At 32.9% G+C, this 10,787-nt stretch overlaps 1 protein-coding gene across 1 annotated transcript; it reads left to right on the forward strand.

The window, feature by feature from the left end:
* The first annotated feature begins 980 nt into the window (after positions 1-980).
* LOC132299475 (2-C-methyl-D-erythritol 4-phosphate cytidylyltransferase, chloroplastic) lies at positions 981-9,694 on the forward strand. The gene is made up of 11 exons (XM_059796122.1): positions 981-1,298; positions 1,477-1,548; positions 3,006-3,061; positions 4,104-4,183; positions 4,297-4,379; positions 5,829-5,906; positions 6,768-6,836; positions 7,690-7,758; positions 7,862-7,908; positions 9,210-9,300; positions 9,494-9,694. The coding sequence occupies exons 1-11, from the start codon at positions 1,053-1,055 to the stop codon at positions 9,545-9,547; spliced, it is 945 nt and encodes a 314-aa protein (XP_059652105.1). The 5' UTR covers positions 981-1,052; the 3' UTR covers positions 9,548-9,694.
* Positions 9,695-10,787: the final 1,093 nt, after the last annotated feature.

The raw sequence follows: 10,787 nt of genomic DNA on the forward strand, positions 1-10,787 counted from the left end.
GTATCATGACGAAAGAACAAAATTTATAATCTGGATTTGAAGAATCAATAATCTTTTATAAACATATTTCAAAAAGTGTATTGACAATGAGAATGTGTTGATTTAATGGTGAGGTTGTGTGACAAAAGAAAATTTAATTTTGTAAAAGATTGTAACCAGTAACGGACTCATGAATTTTTTTGAGGATGGGCGTTATTAAACAATAAAAAAAAATTGAAGATACTTTTTTTTAAAAAAAATAAAATACTAATAAATAAGAATTTTATTTTTTGTGGCTTGTTGGTCTTAGATTCTTTGATCTTTTAACCGCATTTGTGCTGGAATAATAAAGAGTAAAGAAACAGAAAAACCAATTTATTTTACTTTTTTTGGATCTAAAAATATCAATGTGGATGCAAGAATATATATAGTGAATATTTTTAAAAATTTAGTGGGAATATAAAAGTGTGAGAAGAGAATGTGGCTGAGCCGTAAATAATAAAAAAGAGATGATTACATTTTAAATAAAAAAAATCAGTGATGGTAAAAATGTGAAGTGGCATAATTCAATAAATTGAGAGGGGCATTTTTAAAACTTTTATAAATTGAGAGATATGTTTTTAAAATTTTAACAAAAAATATAAGTAATAATGTAAATACCCGGTCGTGCCTAATTGTAACCAAACCTTGTAAGTTGTTGAATTCCCATGAAAATTAGTGTTGCCATCTTTATATATATATATTTTCGTCCATAAGCTTATGCGCTTTATATTGCTCAGTGGGCCGCACTCATTCTTGTAAATTTGTCTTCTTTAATTTCTTCTCATTATTATATGTACTGGACCAAACTCGCGATGCACGTTTAGTCTTTCCTGTGTTTATAATATTCGTGGCTACTCCAAATCCACTAGCAGACATATAAGAATTTTTTTATCAATCGACACATTTCATCAAAGCATATATATATATATATATATATATATATATATATATATTTTGTATATACATCTTTTTGATTGGTTCGGCCTCTTATACAGCTCAAACCCAGCTAGGCAAAACAAGGGTCTAGAGAAATGATGACTCTGCAACTCAGCCTCTCACTCTCTTCTTCTTCTTCACATTTCCCTGTGTTGTTTGGAACTAATCTTCGAATTCAGTCCAATTCCTTCACCCCAATTCCGCATTTCTCGAATTCGAATCACTTGAAGAACTTTGGAGTTGTGGGCAAGCGTAGGGATAGAATCGATTTTGTGAGAGAGGCAAGAATTGCTACTACATCAAGAATCAGTTGTTCTGCGGAAGTTGGGGAGCTCAAAGAGGTGAGAGATAATCACATATATATGTAAATATGTATGCAAATCTGTGTATGTGTATTTATATGCACAGTTAGTTAGATTTGGTAATTTGGGATTTTTTTTTTTCATTATACATGTATGTGTATGTGGTTGTATATCCGGAGATACTGTCATTTGTATTGATTTTCGAGTTATTCTGCAGACCGATGAAATTGTGAAAGATAAAAGCGTCTCCGTCATTCTTCTGGCTGGAGGAAAGGGCAAGCGGATGGGGGTAAGTCTCTCTCTCTCTCTATATATATATATTATGCTTTTAATAATTGTGGTTCTGTAATGCACCCATTTATGGCTCCTTTGGGCATAAGGGTCTTTATGACACAATCAATAATTCGATTCATTTTCAATTAGGCCTTGCTCTAGCTTCTTTAGGGGTTGTTACTTCCTTGGTAGCTCAACACAAGTACTCTTTACCCCCTTATGCATTCATAGCCCAATATTTTAGTACTCAGGGTGCGTTATATACTCATCACCAATACATCGCAGGGTCTCATGGAAATTGAATCAGCTGATTGTGTTTTTCAATGGGAATGGGTTTGGGTCCATATTGTTTTTGATAGCATTTGTATGCTTTTACTTGTTTGGAACCTGTATTTAGTAGAGAAGGGTGTCACATTGGCCAAAAAAAATTGAAAATTTGTTAATACCAGAGCCTATGTAAAAAATTTATTGCTATTCAGTGCAGCAGAGCTCAATACCCAAACAAGGTGACATTGGTTCCACAACAATTCCTATGTTCCATTATTCAATTCTTAGACATAACCATCTTTAAAAGCTCGTAGTATATGCCACTGACTTATTTTCTCCCCACACTTACAGTTTTTTAAATGGTATCACCATACTGAAGTTTATATCTAGTATAATACGGAGTATGCCCCTTATATCACACAAAAGTTATAAAAAAAAAAAAAAAAAAAAAAACCATGTGCTACAAAGAAATTTGAACTTTCTAGTAAATGTGCTACAAAGTGTTGTATTGCATTACTTATCTTCTTGGCCTAGTAAAAGAAATTTGAAGTTTGATATGCAAACCATGACTCGGAGATTGAGAAGGGACTTTTGAGCTAAATTTGTGTTAGTTGAACCAAACCCAAAAACCACAAGATAGTTACCAAATGTTGCTCTCTAATTACAATTTTAATGGCAAATATCTTGATTTTGTTAAATTAGGCATATGAAGTCCTCACGAGCTGTATTTTTCTTGTTGTGTCTCCATTATTTAATAATGACAAGTTTTTGAACACGGTGAGTACTTAGGATATCTAACTTATCAGGTCAACTCAAAGCAGCCAACCTATAGATTCTTGATCACCATGTTTGTCACTCTTTAGCATTCTGCTATTGGTTGAATGTTCTTTCATTTCTTTTCCTGATCCTACATAGCAAAGTATACAAGGAATTTTGTTGTGGTGACATGCTGCTTTAAAATAAAATTTACTAAAAGCAATTTCTATTTCTTTGCCTTGGCATATAATTTTATTTATTTATTTGCATGTATCTTTGTCAGTTTCCATATGCATACAATTTTTTGTATGTCATGTATATGTAAGTGTCTTCTTATGGATACGCCCATACTTCTATTCCCATATTCTTCAGCATTTTCAGTTCTTGATTTTTCATATGCCAGATGATGATGATGATGAGATGATGGTTTTCTTATGTTTGTGCGCATAGGCAAGCATGCCAAAGCAGTATCTTCCACTTCTTGGGCAACCGATTGCTTTATATAGGTACACGCAACAACTCAACTCAAGATACTTTTTCCTCAACTAATCAGGCTCAGATCGGAAACCAAGTATACTAAAATATAGTGGGTCCCAGTTTAAAGATTTTTCATACCGATGTTAATAGTCATTTTAATATTGTATGTGATACATGGAACTTCAGGCAAACATGGTATAGAAACCACAAAAGGTCTGCAATTGTTATGGTAACTAGAGTCGGAGAGCAGTTATTATGTGAGAATGAAGCCAAAAGTTAGGAATTAATGTCTGTATTTAATCCACCACTCCCAAGTCCCAACATCCTGCATTAGGTGGAGTAACACTGGTTGATGGCCTTTTTCCATTATGGTAATTAAGGTACTTAGTAAAGGATGCAGAGGTTCTCTTAGCCGGAGTAGGGACTGTATTATAGTGTCGCTACTCCACAATGTGCTTAAGGACCTGTTTACCATGTGAATTAATGTATTACAGTGTCGGCCCATGGTTTTTCTTGCACTAGTTAAGGGAAAAAAGTCTTGGGTCAGTGAAGGAATTTTTATTATTATTATTATTATTACACTAAAATGATATACATATTTAATAAGTTTTAACCAAAATTTAGATTTGGAGAACAGTGAGAGAAACATAACAAGTGGTAGTAAACCTAGGACAAGAATTGGGAGAAATACGTCCAAGGTGTTATGGCTTCTAAGCCTTTTAACCCTCTGCTGGATACAATATCCAAATTAAATTTATGACACTGATTTGTGCACATTTCAGGGGTAGATATTCTTTCCTTCTGTAAGAGACTGCAACCTTACAGTTCACTACTGAACAAGACTTGAGTTTTAACTCATTTCATGTTTGATTGGTTTTTGGGGCGAAGATCTGTGAGGTGGGATTCGTTAAGACTTAGGATTGGGTTTGACTTATCAAAAAAAAGACTTAGGATTGGGTTTGGTGCATGAGCGACACTAGTACAAGTGCCTAAAGTAAATCTATTATGTTTATTGTCTATCTACTAATATTGTGTTATTTTATTTTATTATTTTTATTTTTATTTTTGCAGTTTGTACACTTTCTCACGCATGATTGAAGTGAAGGAAATTATTGTAGTTTGTGATCCATCTTACCACGACATTTTTGAAGGTATACTGATTTTCTATCGTGGATTATGCAATGCACACACAATGCACTAGCTGTTGGTTGTATTTAATTGTGCTTTTTAGATATATTCAAACTAATCCTTGTTACTGTTTCAGATACCAAACAAAATATCAATGTCGACCTGAAATTTACTTTGCCTGGAAAGGAGAGACAAGATTCTGTATATAGTGGACTTCAGGTGCATGTGCAATCCTCTTTTCTTTGTTATGACAAGTACCACTTCTTGTTCATGAATATTTCTGGTTTATTATCCAATTTTCTCCTCAATATTTCTGTTTGTGTCTTTCTTTTTCCTCAACTTGCTTAACGGATATATATAAATTGGGTTTTTTGACTTTGAGATGTTAATATGTTTTCTTCTTATGCCACGTTGGGTACGGTAAAATGGAATGGAATACCCATTATAACTCTATCCCCATTCCACTGTTTGGTAAGCCAAAACAAATGGAATACACATGCCCTTAGAGTGCCGATTCTAACGAAATTGTGGAAATGCTCCATTACATCATAGTATCAAAAGAAAACCAACTTAGATAGAAAATTCTCATCAAATATATACAACCCTGAAGTGGAAACATCGACCTTTTAACGAAAAAGAAAAGAATGAAAAAAGAGAAGCACATTTTATATATTATATCATATGAAGTATAACCATACATACTAGAATCTAGTAATATAATATTGCAGTATTGTATATAATATAATCTTATCTTTCAATACAAATATTGTGATATCATATATATTGTGATATACTCTTATCTGTTCTTTACTTGCTGAGATAAAAGCTAGGAGCAACAACTCTCACTTTATTCCTTACTCTCGTAACTCACTATTTATTTCATATCTTCTCTAATCTGTTCTAGGAGGGCTGGGATTCCCCTCTCACGCCATATGAGGGGAGCTCGAGCATCGTTAACAATGGCTTCTAAAAGTAGAGTTGTTCCTTACTAGCTAAGATAGAAAGCAATATTGTATTACTTATTATATAGTATAACATTTTATTATTTTATATAATGTGCTAATACGGTGTTATAATATTATGATATTGTATTACATCATATTAAATTATGATAAGGTAATATATTGTAAATTATAATAAAATATTATATTAAATTATATAAATTATTACATAATGTATTATATTATGTTATCATCATCATCATCCTTGCCTTAATCTCATTTGAATGGGGTTGGCCACTGTATATAAAAGATTTTATAATCATATGATCAAATTTATGCAATGTTGTTTGCCCATGATATCGGAGTGCTGAAAGAGGATATGACTTTTAGTACCACTATGCAATATTAGGTGGCCCATGACTGCATAGCTGCGGGATGTTTGTTCAAGTGTAATAGGTGGCTGATGCATACCTCTTAAAAAAAGAACTCCTGTGGTCCATAGGACTTTTTCAGGCTTTTTGTACTTCTTCTGTTTGTAAGCTTTAAATTTGATAAGCTCCAGTATCAAATTGACTCCTTTTGATTCAAGTTTTTTCAATCAAATATTGAGAGGGCAATACTGTTTAATAATTGCAACTTATGCTGGTTGTAGCCTAGTACATTGTCTGAGTGTACCTACTGATAATAACTGAAATTCTCTAATTGATAAAGTTGGGTTTGTGTACAGGCTGTTGATTTGAGCTCTGAACTTTTATGTATCCATGACTCCGCAAGACCTCTGGTGTCATCTGGAGATATAAAAAAGGTTTGGGTCAGAAACCTTTGTTCCATGCATTTCTGGTGCATTGGTTAAGCTGTTTCTTGAAGTTACCTATATAAATAGTAAAGCTTATAGTGTCTCTCTCTCTTGCTTCTTCCTCCATTCATGAAGATCCTCAAGTGAGGCTTTATGCTCTACCTTTCCTTACAAGTTTTCTTGTTCTTTTCTCTCAATATGTCGTTACATAGCAAAGGGAAAGGATCAATCTTTAAGGATCTTCCCCTGAAGGCTAGAAGGTGCTTTCCAGAGCATTGGGAGCTGATTGCTCTAACATATGGTCCAAATGGCAAAAATACGTATATTAAATGTTTGGGATATATTTTTGTTCGTTGATCACATTTCTAACCTGTATGATTTTTATGACATGATCTTTAAACTCTTTTTTTTTTAATACATAACATCATCTTCAAACTAATATAAGTACAAAAAGAAAAAAGAAAAAAGAAAAAATTGGTAACGAGTACCAGGAATGCTTTAAGAGTGCTGCTGGTTAGTGATGGCATTTTGACGTGATGATCTCCTTGTTTGTCAGGAGGCACTAAATTTATAGGAAATGCTTACTTCTGTCTCCTTTTTTTCGTTTTATATAATAAGGGTTTGCAACTTATTTGTGGTTTATAACAATTTGAATAGACTGAAACTCAATTAACTCCCTCAAGGATTTACGATTCCTCAATTTGACCCAAAAGAATAAAGAACTCAAAGTGGAATATTTCAAAACTGAATAACTTCAATATTATGCTTCATCTTTTCAGGCAAATTCACCTTTACATTTAAATATGGTATCCCCAAATCTGTTTTCCAGCACAAGAAAATCAGGAAATTTTTTACTTTCTTTTTGGTCAGGTTCTTAAAGATGGTTGGCGGAGTGGAGCAGCTGTACTTGGTGTTCCTGTCAAAGCTACAATCAAAGAGGTACCTATTATTAATGCAAGTTACATTACTATAAACTACTTCGAAATGGTACTTTTATGTACCACCTTTTTCTCTCATCGTGGAGAATGCAAATTGGACGGAATTATTTGAAGTTCAATTTCTTAGGATATAAATGACTTCTGAATATTCATCTAATAAAATTCAAAAGATATCTTTTGTTTAGAGACATTTAATTGGTCAGAAACGTCACCTCCTGCATGGGTCCATTGTTTCTTGTTTCGTGGTTTGTTACAATCCCCAGATGATTTGATAGTTCCTTGCTACACTAAGGTGTGGAGTTGAGCATCTCAATTTGGAGCATGCCAGAACAGAGGATTGATGTAGTGAAAATGTACGTGTTCAGAAGGAGATGCGATTGGATATGTAATAGTTCAGATACTTTAGAGGAGTATTAAGGGAGGTTTGTGCGGTTTTATACTCAAGAACTGTGTATAAGATCAAGTTGTATGTTATGCTCATCCATACGACTTTTGCACAATCTTTTGACAAGATCTTTATGAATTCTTTTACATTCATTGCATTTTGACCTCTTACTGCACTTCTTATATGGTTAAAAATTGTGAATGTAATAAACTCTTCTAACATTATCTTTGCGTTTCAAAATTTCTTTTCAAAGCCTTAGAAAAAAAGGTGAAGAGCACCACCTGGGATTTTCACATTATATTTTCAATAACTTCTATCTTCAGTTAAATATCGGACTAGTTTCTGTATCATATTTATTCATGTTTCACAAAATCTCAATTAATACCCACCATAAACTATATCAGTTCAGTTTGCTTTACCTCTGAACTATGTAATGAAACGTGGAATGTGTTTCTGATTTCGTGTGCAGGCAAATAGTGAATCTTATGTAGTAAGAACTCTGGACAGAAAAACACTTTGGGAAATGCAAACCCCACAGGTTTACTGCCGGAGACATTTATAATTCACTTGATATTACATTATTGGAAATCTGTTTTTGAATAGAGAGTTAAGTTGCTGTCCATCAATTTTTTTTTCTCCAGGTCATCAAGCCTGAGTTGCTTAAGAAGGGCTTTGAGCTTGTAAATAGGTACTTTCTAATTCTTGATGGTGTGTTATCCAGTTCTATGTTGTTTTTTTAAAACTGCACTTAACTCCTTCCATTATTTGATTTATTTATTTATTTATAGAACAGGTTGCATATAGTTTTTATAAATAAATGAATTCCGATTTGGTTCAAAATAACTGTATAAATGAATGTCAATCTATTGGATCGTGCTTTCTTAACCTGTATCTCTCTTTTTCAACCTAAATGGATTAAAATATTCATGATACTCTCTTAAAAAAGATGAGTAGTTCCTGTTTGATAAGTCCGAATGTGTATTGCCTAAAAAAATCTGTGAGATTCTTCTCTATATTTGGGCTTTAATATGTTCCAGTGAGGCTATTCAGATACCTTACAATTTTTAAATCAAATTACTCAATAAGTAATCATTTCCATGGTTCAATGAAGATCCCATGGTATTTGGGTCCATGCAAATATCTCGTCACTCATTAAAACCAAATTTATAGATTCTTAGTTGATGCTGGAGACTTAAATCCTTTGATGCCCAGTTAGTCCTTACATAGATACACTGATACAGAACTCATTTGAGTTCACAGATGGTCCTAGATCTGAAAACACATTGTGCCTCAGTAAGCAAAAGATCCATGGTTCATACGCAACTGTATTTCAAGGCATGTAATGAAGAAACTATAAGGATAAAGGAAACAAATTGAATGTGCAAGGTTCGTTTCAAGTTCAAGACATTAAAAGAATTGAGGAAGCAAGTTGAACATGGTTCAAAATTGTGAGAGAAGGTATGAAGAATTATAATTAAAAAAGACAGAGAAAAATGAAAACAGAAAAGAAAGAAAGAAAGAAAGGAAAGAGAGAGAAGTATTTGTATAGTTGGATAGTGGCCCACAAATAGTAGGATACAGCTTTGTTGAGTTGAGTGTTGTTGATATACCTTTTCTGGGTGCATGGTATCTAAAACAGTGCAATATGAATTTAACTTTTTTAGCAAGTTAATAGCATTTCCAGTTGGAATGTCCAAATTATAGTCCACATTTTCTTTTTCCGTAGTAAGAATTTTTAGTACACAACTATATTTTGGCACCATATTTGTGATGACCTACTTAAAATAGTAAGAAATTTGTAACATATTGCCCTTTACTTCAGAATAAATTCTCAAAACTAGTGTGCTCAAGTAATGAACACTCTCTGATACAGAACTGTCATCTAAAGTTGATATTTATCATATGGTTTTACAATTTTCCAATTAATTATGTATTTACTTTTTAAAACCTACACATGGATTAAATTTCAAGCGGTTCTTCATTCTACAGAGAGCGCCTTGAAGTCACGGATGACGTGTCCATCGTGGAGCACCTTAAACATCCTGTATTCGTCACCGAAGGATCTTACACCAACATCAAGGTAGCGGAATATGTTTAATGATCTTCATGTCGAAATGTGGAGCATATTATCTTACGGACATTTACATGCATTTCGGAGTTCATACTTGTAGACAGATGTTTCTCAACATATTTGAAAGCTCATTCCACTCTTCTGAGAAAACCTTGCTATAGTCTTTTACTAATAATGTGATAAACTTCTTTATGACCTGCAGGTTACAACCCCCGACGATTTATTACTTGCGGAAAGGATATTGAATACTAGCTAGCTCTGCAGAGTCATCTTAGTAATATTCATTCCATTTTGGCCTTTTTTTTTTTTTTTTTGTTGGTCCTGAATTTTAATGTTGTTCTACTGCTGTTGACAGATTGTTGGATAAAATGCAATTTTTTTTTTTTTTATTTTATTTTATATCTATTGAGTAGATTTTAATAAATTTTGAATAGCAGAAAGTAACAAAAGCCATAGGTAAAAAATGTGGTCCTTGAGAGCATCTCCAATGCCCTCTCAAAGGCAAAATATAGTTGGTGGATGAAAATAACGCACTCTAATGAACTTTCAAAAGATCCCTCATATTTTGAGTTTGTCAAAAATATTGCCATATATTATAACTTCCAAAAATTCTTGAGAGGTCTTTTTTTTTCTTATACGATGCCGTTTTTCAAAATATAATAAGTAGATAAAAATAAAATACTCCAAATAGTATTTTGAATTAAATGCATCAGTGGAGTAGAATTGTTAAAATATAGCATTTCGACATTGTAACTTCTCTCAAAATATAGCTTTGACATGAAAAAATAACATTTTGCATTGCTCAGAGTGTTGGTTAACAAAAATTAAAAATGATGGGAAATAAAGGAAAAAAAGTGACACGTGTAACCAAAATTTTGTCCATTGTTTATCTCATAATTTCTCATTTTTTTTGCTTCCATGGTGATTGAATAAAGACACATATTTTCTTTTCTCCTCTTTTCTTCTACTTAAAATGCATGAATGATGAAGTAATGGAGTTTTAATTTTCAACCAAGATAATATTAAACTTGGAAAAATGATTTGTAATTTGACACTTAGACAGGTCTGAAAAGATTCCAGTGAGTCGCAGTTTCAACAATCCTTCTTTCTCGCTCTTACGCGCAGTCACTTCTGCTTAGGGTGACCTGCTGATTACATCATTATAAAGTAAATGGTGAGATTCACGCCCTCACTCACACCGATCTCACTTAAATTCGCGCACATTTAAACATAAAAATTTAGTATTTAAAAAAAATAATAAATAAAAACGCCTACAACATTGATTTCAGTTGATTTTCTGTGATAATTGGTCAAAGTTGTTAGATGTACAAAAGATTGGAAATGAGAGGAGCTTGTGATGGATGAAGCAAAAGGGCCCTAGTGTTGAAAGTTATGTCAGTGAGCTGTTTATATCATCTGTGAGCCTTAAATTCAAGGGGGTTTAAGAAGCTGCCTCCATGGATATAGACCAGACCTAGAAATCATTAATACTGGTA

Source organism: Cornus florida, unplaced genomic scaffold (assembly GCF_030987335.1).
Source record: "Cornus florida cultivar Cherokee Brave unplaced genomic scaffold, ASM3098733v1 CherokeeBrave_3.0.0_Hap2_Chr03, whole genome shotgun sequence".
NCBI lineage: Eukaryota > Viridiplantae > Streptophyta > Magnoliopsida > Cornales > Cornaceae > Cornus > Cornus florida.

Bases quoted from the DNA above. Each gene is read 5' to 3' on its own strand.
- LOC132299475 (XM_059796122.1), top strand. From the start codon at position 1,053: ATGATGACTCTGCAACTCAGCCTCTCACTCTCTTCTTCTTCTTCACAT. The intron at 5,907-6,767 runs GTTTGGGTCAGA...CTTTTTGGTCAG, and splicing joins CATCTGGAGATATAAAAAAG to GTTCTTAAAGATGGTTGGCG. The intron at 7,759-7,861 runs GTTTACTGCCGG...TTTTTTCTCCAG, and splicing joins GGGAAATGCAAACCCCACAG to GTCATCAAGCCTGAGTTGCT.